General features: G+C 42.3%; 1 protein-coding gene across 3 annotated transcripts in view; it reads left to right on the forward strand.

Moving 5' to 3' along the window:
• Window positions 1–6,925, forward strand: part of antxr1c (ANTXR cell adhesion molecule 1c) — a 39,768-nt gene extending 32,843 nt beyond the window's left edge. For all 3 annotated transcript variants that reach the window (XM_037082030.1, XM_037082031.1, XM_037082032.1), the window contains one exon: window positions 3,753–6,925. In XM_037082030.1, the coding sequence (XP_036937925.1) occupies window positions 3,753–4,016 (264 nt within the window). In that variant the 3' untranslated portion in view covers window positions 4,017–6,925. The remainder of the gene's footprint in view (window positions 1–3,752) is intronic.
• Window positions 6,926–25,040: the final 18,115 nt, after the last annotated feature.

Here is a 25,040-nt window from a genome sequence, read left to right on the forward strand (position 1 = left end):
ATCGCAAAATGAAAAGGAACACTCACTCTTCACATGAGGCGAAGTACAGTCTGGACACCTAATAGCATATCACCCTTGAGACCGGCGTGGCTACAGTCCTGTACAATGTACTCGCCAGCCTCAGCATCCGTTATGGAAAGCACACAGAGAGCTATTTTAGTGAAAATGCATCTATCCTGCAATCAAACTATGTTCAGATTCTCGCCAGTGATTCCCAGTCTCCTCTCCTGTAGTCTTCATGTACCCTTACTACATACACACACTTTTTTTCTCTCCCTTCAATGAACTCAGTAACCCCTCAGCATGTTTGCTTTGTAGGCTCTGCACAGTATCAGTGGCTGCGTATGTTTGTTTGTTCATGCATCATGCTTTTGTGTGTGTGTGTGTGTGTGTGTGTGTGTGTGTGTGTGTGTGTGTGTGTGTGTGTATATGTATATGTATAAACACATAACCACATAATTTGCCTGTGATAGACCACAGTGAACCTCACAAGGATTAAGTTATCTGCATTCGAATCTGCAGTTAGCCATTATGAGAGCGTGTGTGTCACCAAACCACATCCATTACGCTGACGTCAGAGTGTACTGTATGAGGCCGAGCTGGTCCACACACACACTCTCTCTCTTGCTCATAAACACAAGCCTCTCCAGGGAAGAATTTAGCCAGCTAAAGGACATGAGGTAATACCTTACAGTAAGGCAGACAACTGCCAGGGCTGTTTCCACCAACTGACTGACCATGTCTCTCACACACACACACACACACACATAGACATATACATCTGGTCAGGCCTAGACAATTTTATGACCTTGGTAAGACTGCAGACAGTGGAGGAGGTCAGCGAGAAAGAACGAGCAAGCGTGGTTTTCTTTAATCCAGGAAAATGTTCATAGATTCAAACCGCAGCTGGGTGCTAACAGCATGATGTACAGGAAGCCAAGCTGGGCTTAAAATAAAACATCTTTATCAGTATCAGATTGCTTCCAATAAACCTGCAATAATGGTCACACACATTGGAAGGCACCTCATATCTTGTTTGAATAAAGTTTGGGGAGTTGTTTGCTTAACAAGTTTTGACAAAATACGCCTAGTCACATTTTTTTTGCAGAGAGATAAGAACATTGATATCACTCCCGTATCTGTAAGCTAATGTTTAAGCTAGCTACTGTCGGCAGCCAGTTACTTTAACTATGTTCAATGACCAGAAACAAGGGGACAGAGCTATCCTGCCCAGCAGCATCTCTTAGGCTCACTATTTATCACTGTTTCATCAAAGCTACACTGATTTTTCATCTCTACACCTCTGACTCAAACAAAATGTTATAAAATGGGCTAATTATTATCTTGTGTTTTTTAAGCTTTTTTTTTCTCAGACACTTTTCCGCCCTTCACTTCCTTCACAGTGTCCTAAGAATGAGAATTACCATAACATGCAACATAACGTTTCCAGCTCAGCTTTATTAAGAAATTCCCCGTTATATACATTTCTCCTTCATGACACATTCTGTGGAACTGTGGAACAGTTTTTTACGCAACTGCGGTTGAACTAGTCAAGCATGTAAGCTTTAACAGCTGAGAAAGAAAAACATTGTTTCTCAGTAAATCTGTGTGGGATTGACAGTGCAGTGCTAGTTTAGCATATTTTTAGAAGGAAGGAAGCAGTCTCTGCACATCTCTCTTTGTGGGTATTTATGAGGCAAGAAACAATTTTAAAGAATATGAGATCCGCATTCTGGCTTTATCGACGTCTAGGAATGCCAGACTGGATAAGTGGTGACAGACCAGACTGCTGGTCGCTGCTAGATTCTTGTCTTTTTCTACTCTGTTTATTCAGTATTTTGTTTTTTCGCTCGCAGCAGCTAATTTACTCGTCGGGATGAACGGAATGTATCCCTTGTGGCTGTTTCTAAATCAGATTTCATGCCGAATGCTGCCTCTATGTGGCTGTATGTATGTGTTAGAGGGGAGTCTGTCTGCGGTAGATGCAGAGAATCATCTAAATGGAAGAGGACAAAGAGTGGTCGCTGAAGGAGAGGCCACAAGTTTAGAGTGGGATGTTGAAGAATTGCCTCAATTCAGTTAGATTCATGATCATTTTTGCTCTTTCTGGTATTGTTTTTCTATTTTTATCACCCTTTCCCTCTGTCTGACTCCAATTCAATTAGGTATTTGTTTTTCTTCTATTGTATCACAATACTATGTAGGTCTAAAATCTCCAGATTCCTCTCTAAGTTGTCTTTGCCTTTTTTGTGCTGTAGACATTTTCAGTAGATAGAAAGTTATCTAAAAAAAAGTACAACATTTCATGCAGTGTGTGAAGTTCTTTTTGAGATGGAATGATCTGTACTCTTTTCTCCCAACTTGTTGAGTAACATCGATCCCTGTTCCCCTCACTTTCCACTCTAACAAACCATAGTCCTGCAGCTCCGATCACTGATACTGGTTATTAACAGATTAACATTACTTCACTGGACTCCGGCCGCCAACTCCATGCAACTATAGTGCAGCTCTCAGTTTACCATGGTAACAGCGACCTTCGTGAACTCGGGTGGAGCTAACATGAAGTGCAATATTTTACGACTAACATGAGAGTAAAATGCAATTTCTGCCGTGACAAATTCACGTGTTTTACAGTCTGATGAGTCACCACACGCTGTCGAAAATCCTCCAACCTTTCACCCCGAAACACACACCCCACCCACACATACACACACCCACTAGCCCCAGCTGCTAACCCCAATCCCTCCCTATCTTGTTTTTTCTCCATATGGTCTCTTGATGAGAATGACGGGAACTTTGATAAACAAGTTACAGTTCTCAGGAAAGAACACTGGACTAACCTGGATCATTGGGAGCGTGGGCGTCAAAGCAGGGATTTGAGTGTAATCTGGAACACCAGCTGGCCATACACACACACACACACACACACACACACACACACACACACACACACTGTCACCACCTTCTTAGCCCAGATGTGCATCAGATTAGACACCTGTGTGTGCGGACCTGAAAGTGTCTTAGTCTGTGTACATTTTTACTTTAGATATCTTTTTTTTTTAAATCACACCTTTAATGTCACACATATTCAGTACATAGTTTCATCTTTTATTGTAATTCCTTTTAAATCCCTTGTTGATAAAAAAGATTTAAAAAAAAAAAAAAAGAAAGAAAACATTGAAACACTACTATCAGCAGGTCCAAGAGACGTGTTAGTGTTCAGCAGGTTTAATGTTTACAGTGTACGTCATGCTAACAAGGTCACAATGACAGACTAACATGTTGGTGTTTATCATGTTTAATGTCCACCAAGTTTACCATCATTTAGGGGTGGCTGTAGCCCTGTAATCAGAAGGTTTCTGGTTCAAATCCCGGTTCCCCCAGCTGCATGTCAAAGTGTCCTTAGGCAAGATACTGAACCCCAAATTGCTCCTGATGAGCAGTTGGTGCCTTGCATGGCAGCCTCTGCCATCAGTGTAAGAATGTGTGTGTGAATGGGTGAATGTGGCAAGTACTGAGCTTTAAGCAGTCAGTAGACTAGAAAAGTGCTATAAAAATGCAAGACCATTTATCGTCCCAGTTTAGCATGCTAGCATGCTAACATTTGCTAATTAGTACTAAAAGTACCCCTGAGGCTGATGAGAATGTCATTGCTTTTGCAGGTATCTTATTCAAATCAGTTGTAGGTTTGAACAAAAGTTATTCTTTTTTTTCTTTTCTTTTTAATCCTTTGTCTCTTTTCTTTCCATTAGGGTCGATGCATCAACTTCACAAGAGTGAAAGAGGAGTCAGCAGCAGCCAAGGCCCAACCTCGCACCCCGATCCACACGCCCACACCACCGCCACCAGACTACCGCCCTGTGACACGAACCGCGTCCTCATCTCCCACCCAGAGCAGCCCTCCTCCCAAATCACCACCATCAGGCCAGCTACCACCAGGACCACCGCCCGCCCGCACACCCCCGGGGCTACCATGTCCACCGCCGTCCCGTCCCCCACCCAGCCTTCGACCCTGAATCACACAGACAAACCCCTCCCGTCCCCCAACGCACCCGCTTTGATATCACAGACTTATCGCTCTGTTGACCAGTTCCTTCAGTTTGAAGGTCGTGGTCCTCGCTGCCACAGATATTCCTGCTATAAGCCAAAGACCAGCAGTATTTTGAGTCCCAGTCCTCCTGTGCTCCTCCTCTTTTATGGGAAAGAGTGTCAAGACAACTTCAAGTCGTTGTCATTAAACAACAATAAACTCTGGTGGTAAATCAAAATTGGAATAGAAGGGAAATTTGCTATAAGAACAGAAATTGAATGCTCTCTGTTCCATTTTTTAAGCACAAAGTAAAGAGTTGACCACCCCCAAAAACTGGATAAAGTCCTTTCTCTACAGGCCATGACTATCTGCTTGATTTTGACAAGCAGTTTGACTTGACACTCTGTCCCATACCGAGGATGAACGGGGTCATTCGGGGAAAATATTTTACTTATTGTTGGCACGTGTGAGATCAGGGAGGATTGTTGCTGGACAGCAAAGCATGTTGGGACAGGAAGTCCACAGAAGAATTATGCAATGGATGAAATTTCTTTGTTGTCTTTATCAACTACTGAGTTTGGCCATTGTTGTCAAGAGTTAAGGTGAAAAGTAGGTTATACATGAAAATCTGAGAACTTTGAGAAGAATGGATTGGTTTCTTTGTCCATTGCTATTACGGTGAAGGGAATTTCAATTGGCCATGTTGCTAACATATCTGATTTTCAAAAAAATATGTATTTTTGGACATTGTTCTCAATGCCAAAATATTTTTTTTCTTCACCTTTTCGTGATGTTTCTTCTATTAGAATACATGCTAACCCAACAAATTCCAACCCTGTATCACAAAGTATGCAGTTACTCGATTTTGTGGTCCAGTCTTTGTACCATTCAGTGACAGGGAAGTGTACAGACGTCATGTAGAAGGTATGTTTTTACAATATGTGTTCGAGATGTGTTTTTGAATGTTACGTTGGTCGATATCTTTGAGGCTTTGGATTTTGTCCTTAACCACCTTTTCATGTAGTTGAATTTAGAGTACAGCAATATACGTATATTTTTTGATTTTATTTTTTTTGTTGTTTTGGTATCTGCGCACATAGACTGTTGGGCAACTCTTTTTTTTTTTTTTGGACATGGAAACGTATGAAATCAAGCAACCAGAAATCAGGTTAACGTCTCTCCTCACATTTTTTTTTATACACAATCCTCATACTGTACTTTGATACCAATATGTGTGTTTTATGTCTTCAGTTTATCATCACCTGTCACATTGCAACTGCAGGGCAGTTCAAAGAGCATCTAATTTATTTTACTCCCCGAGAGAAATAGAGGAGAGTACTTGAATATCGACAAGGTGTCCAACCGCCAAGACGGACACTGTGCGCAGAATTTAGACACACAACAGCTAGCCAGTTAAAAGTCATATATGGCTTACCAGCGTCTGTTAACCTCTCAGCTACACTGAAAAACATTTGAAACTAAAAGTGATCAAGGTACATTTAATGCCCAGTAATCAGAAAATATAAAAATTATGTGAATTTTTGTTTGTATCATGTGTTCCAAAGCTCTTTTCTAGCAGCTGAAAAGATGCTGTTAGCATACAAGCTATCAATGACAAGAAAAGAACATAACTTTGAGATTTTAACTTGAGGGTGTGGAAAAGAGGTTGAAAAACGCTGGTATTCCTTTTTATAGCCAGTGCCTTCTGGAATTTTCTTCTCGTTTGATTTTTTTTTCTATACTTTCAGTTTGATGTACGTCATTCGGTTATGTCGTGTACCGTTGTGTTACTACAAGCATTCAGAATCATTCAGTGCCTTGAAGCTGCACTAGAAGTTGCATATGTTGTGTCCAAAATTAACTTCATATTCCACTAAAAATGGTTTTTAATTTTACTTAAAAGTCACAACACAGCTCAGTTGAGATACAACATGGTTATGTGACAAGGTGCTACATGTCAAATGTCGCAATCATCACATCGCAATAATTGTACTGCACTGGTATACCTACCATAAATAAATTGGACATAAATATGCCAATTATGCTTTGCTGGCAATTTCTAGCATGTTTTTGACCACATTTCCCATGCTGGTGATGGACTTGTGTTAGTGGTAATTATACTTAGCCACACCAGATCTAGACCAGACCAGATGTATACGGCAAAGTGTTGTACCTGTCACACATTTTATTTGAGGCAACATGCCCGATTGTTTAGTGGTGGTACCTTTAAGGTGGGACAACTACGAATTAGATTTTTCCTTAGAAAAAGTCAACTGTTTACAGATACAGATACAGATTCCTGCACCATCAAATTGCACCTTTGTGTCACTTCCTCCCTTTGCTCATCCAATGTTGCTGAGAGAACTAAGATCTCTGAGGAATAAAACTAAAGCAGATCTCATCATGCCAGATTTATCAATGACACCTTGATAGTGAATGTTAATACCAAATTTGTCGCATTGTTACACATTAAAATAGAAACACAAAGTATTATTACTTTTAACTCAGAATTTTCTTGTTTTCTATCTCTGCGCCGATGAAAATGCATACAAATGTGGCCTGTAGATGTTCCACTGATGGCGTGGATTGCTGAACCTCTTAGAAATTCCTGTTTGACACACTTAAGACATTCAGTTCTTTGAGTTAATTCAGTTTACCTTTAAGAAAGAATAAATGCGACACTGATGCAGGATCAGTGTTGGGGGGGAACTGCTGCAGTGGCCTTCACTGCCATTCCTAATCGAGATGAGACACATTACGTTATGTTGTGTGTTTTTTACACGTATAAACAGCAGTACTGAGGCAAATATGAAAGACGTATACGATTTTCTCTTGTTGGTTGACATGACTTTTTTTTTTAAACATTATCAATAAAGGTTGACTTCCAAGCTTCTACCAGAGAGTTTCCTGTGTGTGATTTCAGCTTGGTACCATGTGTAATACAGCAGTCAGTGTCTGGCCAGTCTAATATCCCTTTAGCAGCTCCACCCATGCAGGTTTGGACAGTGAATAACTGTACCATTCATAGTTTGCCCTGTACATACCCACACATTCATTTTGACTGTAAGACCCTGGAACTGGACCCATGGCATGTCAGCATGTCTGCTGTGAAGGAAGTCCGTAAGAGTTTACAGCACTCACAACCATGTCTATTGTTTACATCGCTAAATCCACAAGAATGTTCACAGGGAGACTAATAACTGGACTTAATCCAATTAGGGCAACTATAGAAACTTGCATATAATCTCCTAAGGTCATAGAGGGTTTACCAAGTCCATAAGCAGACTACAAATACCAACACAAGATGTTGGGGCATTAAAGGTGACAAATAATGTCACAGTCTGAGCTAAGAGAATGTGAAAGCTACTTGTGGCAGCAGTAAGACGTTTGCTCCTCCATGTTTAAAGCTGCACGGTTCAAGTTCTTTATATCAGCAAGGAATCAAATGTCTGTTTGTAACGTGAAAGGTGTCACTCAAAGTGACAGACCCACAAAACGGCCTGTAGTTCCTCTCTGTTCTACTGAGCGTTTTAGCGCCTTTCAACCTTTTGTTTTGGTTTCCGGACTTCAAACTGTTGCTCAATGTTTGCTATCAATAGTTCGACTTCAAAGCTGATACTATGCAGTGTCCAGTTCAAAGTTCAGCTGGTTTCTGTTAAGTGGTCAGAACAACAGTTATAATAGGATTAAATGCATGTTACCACCAGGGCTTTGGGGAAAACCCTGGCGCAACACGAGAATGAGACTCCCCTCTTCCTGTCCCCCAAGCACCACCAGCAGCCAAGCATTTTTAAAGGTTTTATTCAAAAACACATCTTGCACACAATCGAACATGCTGGCAGTCTGTCCGACAGAGGAGAGCCCACCTTCTGGAGGAATAAACACCCAGTTTACCGAACTGAGGAGCACTTAGAGATTACTTTTTAACTTCACTTTTGGGATTGAAAAGTTTATTTATCTTCACTCCTGTTTATCAAAATGAGTGCAGCAGATGTGACCTCCAATGTTGGGTACTTACAGTATGTACTGTGATACTTACTGCTGGTTGGAGCTGAATGGGAAATGCCCTTTACGTCATGAAGAGAACCAGAGTCTTGGGTGAGTGCTGAGTTCAGTGACTGACCTCGGAGCATGCTGCTGTCTGCTAGCTTACTGCTGATGTACAGTAAAGTGAGCCCTTATACTTGTGGATTTTTTTTTTTTTTTTTGGTTTGAACACTTTTGAAAACATCTGGCAGACGTTGCAATGCAGAAATCTTACATATTCGATCTATACCTGTGTTCTTGAGGTAACCCAAGACAACATACCTAACCAAGTAAAAACTGAAACCTTGCGTCATTCAAGTGAGACACAGACAGTTTGAGTTTCATTCACTTCCTCCCATCCAGCCTGTTACGGATGAGAGAACCAGAAAAGTGCTCTCCCTGCGGAGGATTTTTTCCCTCATCCCTTAATCCTCCCGAGGTTTCTTTTTCTGTTGGACGGAGCGGTGCTTTCCAGTGATTTTCCCCAAATACTTCTTTCCACTGTCGTGCTGGGTTCACCACTGGCCACCTTCCGGTCACGAGCTCGACGCTGTAACCTCTCGACCTCTACCTCCCAAATCGTCTAAAGACAGCAGTGAGGTGGGAAATGACGTCACCCCCCAGCGGCACCCCGCCGCCCCCTGTGGCCGACAATCAAGGTGTCGCACATGTAACCTGATGAATATAAAAACACAAATTGCGCCGGAGGAGGAGTGTTCGAAATCTGTCTCTCTGGTCAGTAATGAATTTAATACAGCCAGAGTAGCCCCCACGAGCAGTTCCAGCTGGGTTATTACTGTGGAGTCTGCATTTTTTGTTTTTTTTGTTTTTTTCCCCCGCTGCATGCAGAGGAGGAGAAGGATGTGGGATGTCAGAGGGGTGGGCTGGATCAGAAAAAAAAAAAAAAATGGAGAAAAGAATGGAGAAAATGAGGCAGATGGGCAGAACAGGGCAGCAAGGAAGAAAAACAGCATCATGCTCACTGGCCCCTCCTCTCATCCCTCATCCCACTCCATGAATTTTTAGTATTATCTGAGGGTATGTTTTACATAATGGCCCTGAGAGAGACAAACACTGTATTTACTGTAGTGCAAAAACACACATCCTGTTTGTTCCCAGCTGCAGCTCTCTGAAGTGGCACTCTTTGACCGTGACACCATAATGACCCTGAAATTATCGTGCTGATCGCGGAGAAAAAGATGTCTGTCGCAGTGTGTTTGCACGGTCGCCCGTGGTTACCGAAAGGGACGCCGTGTGGCGAAATTCAAATGGCATAAGCGCCAAGGGTCAGGCTTCGTTAAGTCACAAATTGCGGGGCATAAAGATTAAAAAGTTTTACTTTTTTGAGGTCAAATGTACCAAATACTTACGCGGAGATACAGTCTGATATCCTCCACTGGTGGAAACCCATGGAAATACAGCCTCATGGTGATGTCTCTGTTACTGGCTGCTTCCAAATGGAGGATTTTTTTTTTTTTTTTTTTTTAGTGCTTGTGTATCCAGGCCACACATTGAACCACTTTGAGTTTTGTAGCTGCCCATCACATTCTTGCTGGGCTCTTCTGAAAATGTGTTGGACAACATGGCGTGCAACCGTCCATTCGCACTCGCAATGTTTGAAGGGGCAGCGCTGGGGGCAAATCGTTACAAAATAATCTGTTGCAATAATCTGTTATTCATAAAAGTTATCTGTTACTGCAAAGACAAAGACAAAACTGATGTAACTTCCTTTCCTTATTTTCACCACAAAAATAAAATGACTTAATTGCTTAAAAAAAATTCTATGCAAGAAATGGGTACCCTCCTCTCCAGGACGGCTGACAATTGTTTTTGTAAATACTCGTCCTCCTGTCCATTCCTCTGGCCGTCTCTCACTCAGTGCATCAGACTACACACTGTAAAGCACCAGAGACAGGTCCCGACAACTGAAATAGGAAAAAATGGGAGAAATCGTCATAAATCACGAGAAATAAAGGAGAACTGTGACCAGTCTCCTGGGGAAATCGGGAGGGTCGGCAAGTATGCACGCCACGACACTACTGCTGTTGTTCCTCTGTGACATTTTTTGGAGGCGGACTTTGAACACTTAAAAATAAAATGGTAAAATATGGAGCACTACAAAGTCAATAGGGGGTGATTTCACCGTTTTTGTCTCTGAGCCCTGTTGAGTTATGAGGAGGAGTGATAGATTGGGGCCTTTCTTCTATTTCTGTGCTGGTATTTGCTGTCTGAATAAGAACAGATGTGCACTCATCAGTAATAGAGTCAGCTAGCCATGGTCGGCACAAACACAGCATGCTGCAAAAGGTCAATAAGTGAATTTAGCACAGATCTGTGCTAGCTAGCTAGCATGAGTGCAACATGATATATGGCAAATGAAGCACTCATAATGTGTTACATCCACTTGTAGGGTCACTACGCTAGCATTTTCATACAGACAACTGTGAAAGCAACATATTGCTGTAGTTAGTGAGGCTACAGTTAGCGTGTTAGTGTGTTAGTGTTCACATTTTTGGCAACTGGAATCACTTGTTGTACAATCTAGCTGGGCCTTCCTTCAAATGTAGCACCGAATTTAGCCGGAGCGCCAAGTTTAGCCTAATTTCAAGAAAATAACACAAAAAAAATAGACATATACATAACATGCAAAAGAAAAATCACCTACTGCCGTAATGGGAATATTAGAAGTTTGAGAAACAGGATGCGGAGCTGTATTTTCAATAAGGTGACACGTCTTTGCACCATGTTGCAGTTTGCAACTTTTCCAGCTTACTGTAACAATTTTGCGATATTTTTCTAAAGTTTCTTTGTTTCCATTCATGTTTTGTTTTTGTTTTTTTTAAAACACACATAAAAACTGGTGAATAAAATCACATCTACTGTTACTCCTGTTAGCTTGTTTGTTGCCGAACACTTTTTCCATGCTAGCAAGGGAGTATTTGGTGTTAGGAGACAGTAACAGTGTCTAAGAGGCCGCGTTGAAGCGAAACTCATTGACCTGGATATAAAGAGAGAAAAAAAGTATGGCAGGCTGTGAATTTTTAACCAACAAACAAAAGTCTGGGTGCACAGGATTTTAAGTAGATTTATTAAATGGTTCTGCAGCCACATCACAACAATGATTTGAAGGCAGCGCTCTGTGTCTAGTCTGGTTCGCGGATATTTCAGACAATATTTGTGGGAAGTAAATTCCCCCGTTAACCACCATCATCATGAAGCAGGCAGGGCTGAGGGGCAGATTTGTGCAGAGCCTCCATAAGGCATATCATTATATAAAGACTATAACAGTATCTAGACTTACACAAACGAGAGGTGGAGTTTTTCGCTGTGAGATGATGATTGTTACCGAGTGGCCCTGAAGGCAACAGCATCATTTATAGCAGCTGACATGTTTACTGCTGCTCGGTTTTCTCCCTCTGTAATATTCCCGTCTTTCTGACGTCCTCTCTCTTTTCCTTTCTTTTGCGTGCCCTCCCATTCTTTCTTTCTTTCTTTCTTTCTTTCTTTCTTTCTTTCTTTCTTTCTTTCTTTCTTTCTTTCTTTCTTTCCTTTCCTCTCTCTCTCCATGCTGGAGAAAACCGAGGCCCATAGGAATGTGCTGATGGCTGAGTGTTTCATCTTGGTCTCACATTACCGCCCAGACTGAACCTCACTGACCCAACACACACACGCAACACACACACACACACACACACACACACACACACACACACACACACACACAGACAGATGCTGGTATTTGTCATTGTGCCTGTATTTTGATGCCCCTGGTTTCCAGGGAAACTGGTGCGAGCGCAAACAGCCGGCTGGAAAGATGGAAAGCTGTCCTGTAAGCACGGTGGTGGTTTCTTTCGCAGTTAAATCTGAGTTTATACGACCGTATTCACTGCTTCTGACCATCCATTAGTCGCTACACGGGGGAAACTTGTAATGCTTTCTTGGCTCTGCGTGTTCAAAAAGTATTTTTAAAACTGTAATCCAATACAGGCCAGCAACAGGTTAATGGATGCTTCAGAGGTGCCAGTGAAACCATGTAAATTGGTCTGATTATTTTTAATTCAACACAAAGGGCACTTTTCCCCGACTGAAACAGAGTCTCTTGGTGAAAATAAACTTGGATTCACTCTCTAAATAAATTAAGTCTTCCAGAGGATTAAACATGAATCCTTTTTGTGAATCATGCACCGCTTTCTCACGAAATGTTTGGATATTGTGCTTACATTTGTCACAAATCAGTATCTTGTTGTTCTCTCGTTTCCTGTTTTATTTTGATGCCACGCCCTCGTGTGTCGCGTCTTGCTTTCCACTTCCTCCCAGTGTTTTTCCGTTCCTTTTCCCTCACCCGTCCTTCTCCCACCTCTCCCCACCTGTTCCTGATCCCCTCGTCAGCGTGTCTGTAAATGTAGTCTTCACTTTCCCTCAGGTCTCTGTCAGTTACCTGTGTCTGCCTGTTGGGATGTTCTCATTTTGGTTACTTGAGTTTATTTCATTTGATTTGTACTTTGCGTTTGTTTTGGGGTTTGTTTGGTTTTTTTTGTCTATTGTGACTCGTTCTTGGTTTTCCTCGGTCTTCTCGGTTCTTGTTGTTCAACTTTAACTATTAAGGCTCGCTGTTGTTCCCCTGCACTGCCTCCCGTATGTTTTGGTCCTCGCCTTGTTTCCCTCCCGTAATCGTGACAAGACGTTTGCCGAGAGTTGTGTTGAGAGCCGAGCCGCTGCAAGCTGTTCAGGGCCGTCCAGCTCTGGAAGTGCAGAGCCGGACGAGAATTTCACTCAGTGATCAACCCACAAGCGATTTTGACCTCTTATCAACACTTCCCCTCAGAGCTGCATTGAACATTTTAGTGTCTATAGCCCCACTGTTTTAATTTCACGGCCCACGACTTATCCAAAATAGTCATATAAGTGGTACTGAAAGGTCCGACAATTGATAACACTGGCCTGTTAAACTTAGCTGTTAACGGCCTTTTTAATCATTAAAGAAACCCACTGCAGCTGCCCTTCCTTTGTTCAAGTGAAATGCTGCATTAATTAACCGGCTGTGTTGAGGCTCACATGTTCAGAGGGCTGGCTGAGTTACAGTAATGTCAGAAAGGGGGAGGAATGAAAAATAGCTTAATAATTCCGGCATTCAGGAAAACACGAGTGACACAAATCGGATCCGAACCTCATTGATTTCCCATTATCTGTGTATTCCGCCGGGGTTGAGTGCAGTTTGACACATGAAGACAGCTTTCCACCGAATTCGAACCACCTGGCTGTGAACTCCACGCCAAAACACTCAGTGCTTTTCAGTAACTTTCCAACACCGATGATGTTGTGGACTTTGGAAAACCCCGGCTGCTGCAGAGGCCGACTGAACCTTCCACCGCGGATTATTACTGACTCACATTACTGTAAACAGTGCCTGTGTGTCTCTGTGTGTGTGAATGGTGGCTTTATGATAATTGTGCACTTCCCTTGGGTTTTTTCATTTGTTTCACTTTGAAATGTAATTTCACATCCGCTTTTGTTCTTTGTTTTCCCTCATAATTTCTCGGTTTTGTTTGAATTTTTCGATGAGCCTCTGTTGAGAGTCACGCTGGTTTTATGTAACACGGTGTTTGTGTGGATCACCGCATTGATAATTTGTCCAGGTCGATGCTTATGTCACACGATAACAGTCGGCAAGGGGCTAAATCAAAGAAAAAAAGATGCTTCAGCTGGAACCCCACACATAATCGTCTGAGCAAGACAATTTACAAGTAAGGCGGTCAAAAACAAAGATGAAAAAATAAAGAAAACATTTCCAAAAGCAACAACACAGACGCGACAATTACTGGCATGTCCGACGTGTCAGCATGGGTCCAATTAGACTTGATGTCATGCAATTTCCTCTCCTTATGAGGATGCACAAACAGTGTCATTATGAGGCAGAGATGTAGACAACAGTTTAGTGGTTGGTTTGTTTTGAATGTGTATGTGTGCGCATGTATGCTGAGATCTGTGGCCTTTGTGTTTCACTGAAAGGAAAATTAGTAATGGGACCATGTCAAGGGGTTTTGGTGAATTTAAGTACACAAAACTGTATTTCCAAAAAACACTTTTGGCACGACAACTTTGTTTACTCGTCTGTACGTCGCAAAACAAAATCTGTCAGATCCCGCTTGTCAGACTCTGCTGAAGTTTGAGGGAATTGAACCGCTAACCCAGGCCCTCCCCTAAACGGTGAATGTCCACATAGTATAGTATAAGCTAACATTTTTTTCATGTTTCTTGCTCCATCTCACCCATGTGACTGGTGACTGTAACAGGCCAAACAATGGCAAAAAAAGATTTTTTGTGAAATTTTGTAGAAATTCTTATTTTAGAGTTTAATATTTCCTAGATAACGAAAAAAAAAAAAAAAGAAAAAAAAAAAACATGTTGAGGGGGGTGTACTGATTTTAAATCCAACAACACTATCTTTCAGTGTGTCTGGGGACGCGACCTCACAGTCAGCTGTAGAAAATCATAGTTTAATCACTTAAAAACGCAACTTCATAACTCATACATCACGCAACTAGAAATGCGTTCACTGATTGAGGTCCATTGACCGTCCTGGTCCAGCTGTGTTCAGTGGGAGTGGTCAGTCTGGGCAGAGCTGAGTTAATGGTCGCCTCGCTCCATGGTGCTGTTGGCTACTGTGAACACCAATCAATATCTGCAACGAGTTCGTCCCTATCTGCTTGTTGGTACAGGAAATGCGTTACTATGCTAACACAAATAGCACCTTTGTATGGGAACTTCAATAGTAACTTAGCATAGCGTTTCTTTCAAAAACCTAGCTGCATGTAATTAGCCAGCTAGGTTATCAACCATAGGTCTCTAGGGAGTCTAGGGGCGGTCATTGGCATGAAAAGTTCCTGTTCTGTGGCTGGATGCACCTTCAATTCAGCCAAGGTGTGCTATCATGGGTGCTAGGAATGAGATGGATAAAGGGTTACAAGTTAGAAAGAGCCCCATGAAGGCTTGACTATGGGAGAGCTGTGACGGTAGTTTATCAGTTTAGGCTGACCGCATCCATTATATCGTAAAATGCAACCCTGCATTTGACGGTTACGGTTCCCTTTTCAAACACTCGTGGATTTCAGTAAATGATCTGCAGCTGATCAACTCTGCTAGACAATTTAGATGTCAAAATCTACGGTTGTCGAGTTTTGTTTACATCTGCGGACATTCTGGGACCCATCACTGCAAAAATTTACTGAGAATTTCTTGCAGTTAATTGGCCAATCACAATCACGCTATTTGTACAGGACAAAATGTCAGTTCTCTTGAAGTTGTAAACAAAGACATGCAAAGAAAAAAAAACAGATACACCCAAACACTTATGTTCCCATGTTGCTCTGTGGGCGTTAATGGAGCAGAAACTGGTCAAAAATGGTAAAATAATAAATAAATAAATAAATAAATAAATAAATAAAAGTGAAGCAGCCACTGTGCCAGCTCTGCTTTGCTCAGCACTGAAAGGAATTACAGTTCTGTGATGCAAACGTGGCACCAGGAGCTGCCCTCAACAGCCCCCACCTCCCCACACACACACACACACACACACACACACACACACACACCCCTCCTCTCTGCTTCCTCCCTTTTCCTGCCAAAGCCGAGACGACCACTCAGGCCCCAGGGGCAACTTGTGTGGCACAGGATCCCCTCCCCACCTCCACTTCTTAATCTTCTCCTCCCTCACATCTACTCCGCAAAGCAGAGTTTTACATATTTAGCCTCTTATCTGTTTCCATTGCAGTGTCACAACCTTTGACATCGTCCTGGTACTGTAACAATTCTAATAAAAAACGTCCCTAAATTGGTTCCCTGCAGCACCGAACTGGTAAAACAATATGTTCTCCCGCCTCCATCTGTGTTGCTGAACGCGATTAACGAGACTCTTTTGCGAGGAAACGTTGACAGTCATCCAGGTGAAGTTTACTTTGACCCGGACTGTCTCCAGTAAGCATTAGTGTACCTTAAACTTTTATTACTGTGCAACAACCCCCCCGACCAGGAAGCGGGAAGAACGAGAAAAATAAACAGCGATCACAGCTTGTTCCAAGACTCACACACACACACACACACACACACACACACACACAAACACACACATCCACACGCATATCGAGCTGGTTCGCAGGGATCAAGAGCAGTAAGGATGAGCTGGTATAAAGGTACTTTTAAAGGGCAAGTTAAGAAACAAGCAGTACATAGAGATAAAGCTGAGGCACACTCAAAACATGAAAAATAATGTCACATTGTCCTGTCAAGAATCTGTTTCTTGAGCGTGTGTTACTGTTTTTTGGGGAGCAGATCTGGTCTTTTTCTTTTCTGTTTGTCCGTCTCACTCTCTGTACTGTATGTGATACAGGGCAGCCAACAAGCTGGTGTAATAGTTAAAGGCACAATATGAATAAGAATTAGCCACCTGTCGAATTCACACATACATCAAATAGGGGGCAGCATATTACCAGAGTAACCGCTGACTGCTGCTAGCTGTAGACACTGTTAGCTAGTTAGCTCAGTTAGCCATGGAGCTAGTGGGTCAGACTGAGTTAGGGTCTAAGGATTCAGGGAAGATTTGGACCAGGATAGGCTGGGGCTAGCTGGTTAGCATGCTAGACGGCATAATGTTGAAACTGCTATTTCTTCGCATTCTGTGGATGATGTTATGGTTAATTGTTAAGTTTTCATGTACAAGTCTTACATATTGCCCCTTTAATGGGCCTGAATGGGAATAACCGGGGTGTGGAGAAGGGCCGAACCACGTGTTTCATCTCATTATAAAAATTACAGTTTGAACAGTTTGTTTCACCACAGATAACTAAAAATACACAAAGAATGGAAGATGATGCACTCATATTTAAACCATGATATTTCAGTGTGACAATAAGTGAGCAAATGGCACCATAAAATTGGAATTATCTTATCTTGTTTATTGTTTTTTTTTGTTTTTTACAGTGGGCCAAATCTCCCTTGTTTCCCCCCCAAAATTCAGCACTTTATTCAGCAAAAAATAAAGCCATAAATAAACCTCCCGCTTTTCTGACCCCTTCCCCCTCCCTCATAATTTTTGTGTGGCTCCTAACTCGGACTTCTCTGGCTGTAATACCCACACCCCAAGGACATCAGCAGGATCCAGGATTTTTAGGGTTTTGGAAGAAACCAAAGACGCCTCCGGGCATAAAGACACTGGAGACACGACAAGAGACAGTGAGGGCATGACGTGACCAAAGACAGGGGCCGGATACAAGTCTCACATTTACATGGTGGGCACATTAACCGAGGGAGCAGCCAGGACACCCACAGTCTGCAGCGCTTTGCTTCACTCGGCTGGTTTTCATCCCACAAATGTGCTCATGTGCAAGCTTTCTTCTCCAAATGCTGTAGGTATATTTGCAGGCCTGATTTGCATTAATCCCCATTTCCCATGCTTATTTATTTCTCATAGAAAGTCAATGGAGGAGAACTCTGGGCCTCGTGAAATTTCATCCGGCATTTAACTGCTGTAATGAAGAGCCTTGGGTCTACGCGATTGTTTCAGCCATGTTTAAACAACTGTATTTTGGTTGCAACCGTCCCTTGTGTAGTAGAAGCCGAAATGTAATTATTTTGGTGGAGCTGAAAGAGAAGGGTTACGGGAACAAAGTAATGCTTAGTGGGAAACACACAGCGTCTCAAACTGGTTTGAATTGTGCCAATTTGGGTACGGTGTTGTCACCATAAGAGGAGCGAGGCAGAGAGATACAGAGGCAGCTAGACAAAGATAGATTTGAGGGACCCAATTTGATATTTAAAGTCAGACAAAACAACCACAGACTGAGAAGGAGAAAAAAAAAAAAAAAAGTACGTGTAGGTATGACTGCATGGAAACTACAGCGAGGCATACACAGGCCAGATGATGTCGAACCACACTAAAGGCTGCGCACTGGGAAAATAATGCTGAATCACACATAAACCTGAAACGCACCGAGCAAGATGTTATATAAGCACTGTAACACTTGCGATGACGTCCTTTAATTCATGGGCAGAGCCATCTGAATCCAGCAGTGCTGTAAGTTAGGTAAACTACTCTTGGAAATAAAGAAATACAGGCTCTGTTGTTCACTCTGTACATTTCAGGCAAGCGAGCCAGTGACAAGTAACTCAGGGAGCGACCCAAATCCTCAGTCCGACTCAAACGTACTACTTCAAGGAACTTTTAACTGGTTATGAAGTTTAATGCCGATACCTCCATGTGACCTACTTAACAAGTGGGACTATCTGCGAGAAGACTGGTGATTTCTGTATAGTTCCTTCTTCTATTTGTGTGTTTGGCCTCGCCTCCTCATCAGAACAACACAGCACCATTCTGTGGTCAAGTCATCAATAACAAACACTACACGTTGGGTTACATTTTCAAAACAAAGGCAGCAAAACCACTTGGTTAGATTAAGATTAAGGAAAAGATTGTGGTTTTGTGGAAAATAACTACTTCCTTTAAGGAGACTCATTACGCTATTTTGGCTCATACTGTCCAGTTCTACAGCACTGTACTCCCCCTCTGTATGAAACCCACTTTCTAAGCTCCTGTCTCTTTAAGACCCCCCCTCCTGAATACCCAGTCTCCTCTGATTGGTTAGCTCACATATGCCTGACCCAGCAAGCTACTCTGTAGTCTGCTGGTAAGGCAGTGGATGCTTCTGTATCACTTACCAGAACAGCAGCAGGACAAATGGTTCATCACTCAGCATTTTATGTTGGCCTTGCAACTAGCAATATCATACTGTTAGTTAATTATTATGAAGACATAACGTCACTTAAAATTGACGATAACTTCACAAAATTACCATACTGAGCAGCCAGATCTGTTAGCTGTAGGATTACATGTAATTTAGGTGTTTTTTTATTTTACTTTCCTCGTCATATCACAACTTATTAATATTACAGAGCCACATCACCTTTTCCATATGCAGACTGCAAACAAATGAGTCGAAAGCTTCAGCACATGCTGGCCAGAACTAGATCATAGACTGGAGGTGACGGCGCTCATACTGTTTGCGTCCACAGGGGCCGCCAGAATCAACAAAGAACAGATATGACTAAGCCTTTCGGTAAAACTATGAAAACATTGCATGACTCTTTAAAGCCCATCTAAATCAAACTTCATGAGCATAAATTTTCCCTTCGGAGCTGCAGATGCCATCACCGACCACAGAGAGAAAATAAACAGCTGTGCAACCTGATAGGACAAATTCTAGTGACATAAATTGTCATTTTTCCACTATCCTGCCATGTCATGCGGTTTGGACGGCGCACTATGTAGGCCAGCAGCAATTATGCTATATTGAGAATGTGTGTGTGTGTTTGTGTGTCTGTGTGTGTCCAATCAAGAGTGTAACTGCCCCTCTTCTGTCAAAACCAACTGATTTATGTGAAGGAGAAAATAACCACAGTCATCGCCGTCTGGTTCACTGACAGGGAGGCCGAGGATGGCTTGAGTAACGGTTTGTCAGTGTTGTTGGGCCACAATAATAACCCTTATTAATATGACACATTTATAAAGCAGAATTACAGACCGCCTCATCATGGTAATAAAAGATGACAGCACAAAAGTGCAGAAGAAAGGGTAAAGTAAACAGATAAATCAAAGCTGTTCGCTGACTTACTGGTGAGCTGTCTATGCAGGGTTTTTGTTCACTTTGCCTGAGAATTCAGACAAAAGAAAGCACTAAAGAGTGAAAAATACTGGCTTTGGGTGCAACGTGCTGTTTTCGTATTCGTCGACCTTTAATGTTTCATGGTAATGAGGTTGAAAGTTGACACTGGTTTAAAAATAAACAAGGCTGGTACAAGGCTCCGACCTCTATGGTACGAGCTGCCGTACAGCTTCGCAAGCAAAAGCTATACCGTCAGGAAATGACAGCAGAAACTCAAGTAATAATTTTGGTTGGGTGAATTCTTACATAAAATAGACTGCTGTTTGGAAGCAGACTCGAGACTCAGTCTCCGCATACAAACGCGCCGTACAGGAATTCTTTCCATACTTGCGTCTGCATTGTCGCTCAATAGTAACGTAACATTTTCAAACAGGAAACCAAACATGATGTTAAATGTGATGGATTGCTTTTCGTGAGCATGTTTCTGTTCTCTACATGATGTTTAATTTCAGACCACACTGAAATGAGAGGCTTCTTGGAAATTATGACAGGGGATTGAAATATACAGTAGAAAAAGCAACTAGTAGGCTGTACATGAAAAAAAAGGTAAGTAGCGTTGTAGTTCATTAAAAATGTGGGTTTAGCTGCTTCAGTCCTACTTGGTGTGGTATGACAAGTAGCATATGGTGGCTAACGGAAGCTAATAATAGTAATGTTTAGACAGCTGGAAGTATGTGAGTGTCAGTTCAGTGCAAGTGCAAACCCATGGTGACATCATTTTTTTGTTGACCATTTTAAAACCTAAAGCTGACACCACCTTAGATTTTGTGTGGCTGGAAGTGGCCGTGTTTGAGAGAAAGACTGGAGCGCGTGGCGGCCATTTTCCTCTGATATCTCGCCCAAAGTGGGGAGCTCAAATGATGTTTTCAAGAGGTCATATGAAGGAAATCTTTTTAATTTCACATCTTCCTGATCGAGACATTTAACAGTGAACACCTGGAGGGACATCACAACGTTTTTCAAGGTAAAACAACACAGCAGGGAACATTAGCATACGTTAGCTAGCATTAAATGAGTCCAAGTTGTGCATTGATATATTGTCTATTTGATGTGACCTCAGGAAGGAAAGCGCTGTCCATATTTTATACAGTGAACTGTTCACACTTGTGCTAAGTTTGCCACGTTTTAGCATGTCACAGAAAAAATACTTCTGTGGTTTTATTAGAAAAAGTAAAATACTGAAGCAAAAGCAGCAGACCTCATCAGGACCCATGACTTTGTCTCCCAGAAGTCTCTTGAGTTACATAGAGACATCAACATTGTGTCTGAGGTTGGAATGACATGCAAGCAAATCAGTATCGTCAGTTACACCACAGTATCATTTCATATTTGCTTTCACTGTTGCTAATGTTAGATAATGTTATTGGTTGACCAAATAGTATGAGCCAAGGTCTTGCGTGAGTTTTTTTTTTATTTTATTTTTTTTTTATTAAATTTAAAAAAATAGTCAAAGCTTAAACTTACACATCAAGTCATTTGTCATGTACTGGGGAGGGGTATGTCTGTTTACCAGCATGTCAGGTAGGCTTACGTGTTTCTCTGACCTTCAGGTGACCACTGGCTTTTTCTTCCCACTGCTATGGGAAAATCTGTCTTTGATAAAGCTCATATCAGTGTCTAATACCTTGTGGAACATGAGGAGATTCTCCTAAGCTACAGTCTGGTACAGAAAAAGCCCCGAGACAGTCGGCTGATTAGAACGGAGCTGCCCAGGAGCCTCCTGATTGGCCGCAGGGCAGGGATTGGACATGAGGAGATGGTTACTTTGGCTCTGGGGGATTTAGTCATTGTGTTTCACCTGCATGGGGAGGACGCTTGTGTGTGTGTGTGTGTGTTTGGTTGGCACACTTGGCCAGCTTTGCGGGGAGGGAGGGTAGTTCTCAGACATGGAGCTGGTGTCTTGGCTCATGCAGATGACGAGGCTGTCTGGTCAGTGTGCTGATCCTGGACACAGAGTGCGGTTTATTGGGTAACCATGCCGACCCACGCAGCTGTCTGGAGAAGATGTCACTTCTGGTCACTGCATATCTGAAGTGTTAAAGGTCTCCATTTCAGAGAACAATATATTTGAAAGCTGTGTTCAATGGAGTCAATGAAGATGTGATTTGAGTCGAGCCAGCTATTTGTATTTTGTATATATTTGGAAAGAAGTTCTTTTTAAGATCTTTCACAACTCATTTACAAAAAAATGGGCTCAACTGTCGTGTTTACAACCTAAATTTAAATTTAAACCTAAATTATCAGTGACATGTGAAGACATAACAGTTTTGATATTATGACATCTACATATTGTATTGCAGGGACATCTACTGAATCAGCTATCGCTGTTAGACTACTGTTAGAAGTAGGAGGCCCCAGAATTTAGTGGTTAGTGGTAATCTTGAAAACTCAAGGAAAGAAACGTTGGGACAGTCTCTCGTAACAGCCTGTCTTTTATCTTGAAATCAGACTTATGATAGAAGGAAATGAATTGTCAGCCTTTGTGAACCGTTAAGCGTATTCTGTTTCACAAAACAGCTCCTCAAAACAGCCTTGCTTACTTGTCGTGGTTAGGTCAATCAATGATTCTCCCTTTTTAAACTATACGCTGTTCCTCTCTATGTAAAATAATGGCAGCAATGTAGTAAAATTACAAACCGGCATCATGGTACAGTGAACAGAAAATGACATCAATGTTGGTAGTATACTGTTGGTGGTGGGGGGATCCCACCCAAAATGATACCGAAACAACACTGAGTACATTTTGTTTTATTATGTTGATTTAACAGGTGGACTCAGGTTACCTTCAGACCTTTCACCTGTAAACACACGCACACACACACGCCTTGCTGCCATCCTAAGCCTCGTCTCATAACACGTTCCATTGGCTCTGCTCCCACTGGGTGCTGTGACGCGGCCTGTCATGCCATGGGGTGACCAGGTTCACAGTTGTAGTTTACAGTCGAAGGTATTAAAGGACTCACACTGACACCACAGCATTAGGCGAGGTTTAGGTGTGCGCCATTGAGTTAGGTAAGTGGAAGTCCAGGGATTAGCTTTAATGCCACCATCGCCAGCCCGACGGCCACGCGTACGCCTGCAAACACACACACACACACACACACACACATACACACACAGACATACACACAAGCCTCCCGTCCCCGTGCTGAAAGGATTTGACATCGTCTTCTATTCTGGTTTGAGTCCTCTGTTATTCTGGACAAAAATCTGCTTTGCATAACAATCCCCTGCATTTATCCAGCACAGAGAGCACACACATTCTCTCCTCTTATAAACATCCTGATGACTCACGAATGACCTCCACTTCCTGTAAATCGGCGTAGGAGATTATTGGAGGTTCGCTAACAAAAAGCGCACATTGCACCAGATATGGATCAGCCAAGGCAACGTTGGCTTTTTATTCAAAAGTGGGAATGTTTTGCTGCTGAAAACACCAAGACAGGTTGGAATATTTGCTTATTCTGAGCTGTTCATTGGCGCTATGAGAGGAAGCACATTTGGAAATGGAAGTTCCAGTAAAGACAACAATCCACAGCTGATTTATTTGTTTTCTGCCAGTCACAAATAATCTAAATCTGAATCTGAAGTTTACTCAATATGTAATATGATCACACCTTTGAACCCACATGGTTGCACAAGTAGCAGAGAGACTGTGTGTGATCAGGCCTACTTCAGATTCATGTAATACCTTCAGTAAATTAACGCTATTGTTCCTTTTGGTGCTTTTCTGGGCTTATGAAAAGAAGGAAATCCCTCTACTTCTACTGGGGAGAGTCTAAGCCAATGGGCCAAGTTATCAAGATTCCTCAGGATTGTACCAGAGAGTTTGTCAGAGAGTCTTTGGCGCTTCGACGCCAGCGTTAGAGATTTCGCAATCGAAGGGCGTTTGCCCTGTGGTCTCCACACACTTGTGACGGTGGCTGATGACTCTTCTGGGAGAGATAGTCCGATGAAACGATGAAGCTGGTCGACCGGATGGCAATTGAGGGTCCCAGATTAGGAAAGGCAATTATGAGTGAGCATGAGTGAGATGGAAGACTGGTCACCAGCAAGACCAGCATATGTCATGTTTTGGTGCTGGTCTATGCTGGATTATTCCAGCAGGGAGGTGATGGCACCGCAGCTAGTTACAATACACATCTACAATATCATCTAATACTTAATGAATGCTAACATTCACTGACACATCAGCTGACATCAACATTCTTGTCAGCGACATCTTAACCACACCAAAGGACTTAAGATAAAGTTATAATTCAGCAGTCACTAACTTCACTAAAGTTCACTATCTTTGTTTGGCTTTCTTAGAGTTAGGTTTTAGTTACAATACCCTCTAATCCTCACCATAAAAACAAGTGACACCATTTTGTAAGAGTGAACCCATTTGACATGAACACGAGGTCTAGAGCCCTCAAACAAACACTGCTACTGACAGTTAGCGTTAGCATTTTAGCTTTGACGGTCAGCAGGAGAGGAGGCCACAGAGGCTGTAGTCTGATTACAGACCATCAGATGGGAATTTCCAGCTCTGAAGGCAAGATGGAGCCTGTGTCCAGAGGGGGTGGCAGTTCAGGAGTTCTGCTGTGGTGTCCTTTTTTTTTTTTTTTTTTACTCTCACTTTTGATTCACGCTTCCTGTGGGCCAGACTGAACCACCGTACTGACAGCAGAATTTAATTTAAGGCAAACGTACAGCACGGTTGTAGGTTTACTTTGTGATTCAGTGTGACAGGCTGTTTGTTTTTGTCTTTGCCTGTAGATTTCTGCACAAAATAAGTAACGCTACTTTATTTGAAAGCTCTGCGATAAAAGTACCTCTAGTAAACGGGTCAACAAAGGGGCCCGAAACAAAGAGATTTGACGCAGTATGTGCTGCACAGCAAGGAAATAAAGACAAATCAATTGATATACTTAATATGTATATGTTAATAAGAAAGCAAACCTTGGTCTCCCTGTGCTAGCTGGGGCTTTTGAGCACTGGATTTTAAAGTAATCTCTCAAAATATTTGTTGTGGCTTTGCAGGTCATTGTGGAGGATTAGTGTAAACTTCTCAGTATCTGGAGGTTTTGCTGCACGCAGAAAAAGGCCGGAGGGAAAAATAATAAACACACACACACACACACACACACACACACACACACACACACACACACACACACACACATTATGTAAGAGTTTCATAAAACACACAGCAAACATGGGACAGTGTCATGTTCAGACCCCCCAGGGCCTCTGCTGTGGCGTCAGGGTCATCCTGGGTCTGTCGG

This window comes from Acanthopagrus latus, chromosome 20 (assembly GCF_904848185.1).
Source record: "Acanthopagrus latus isolate v.2019 chromosome 20, fAcaLat1.1, whole genome shotgun sequence".
Taxonomy (NCBI): Eukaryota; Metazoa; Chordata; class Actinopteri; order Spariformes; family Sparidae; genus Acanthopagrus; species Acanthopagrus latus.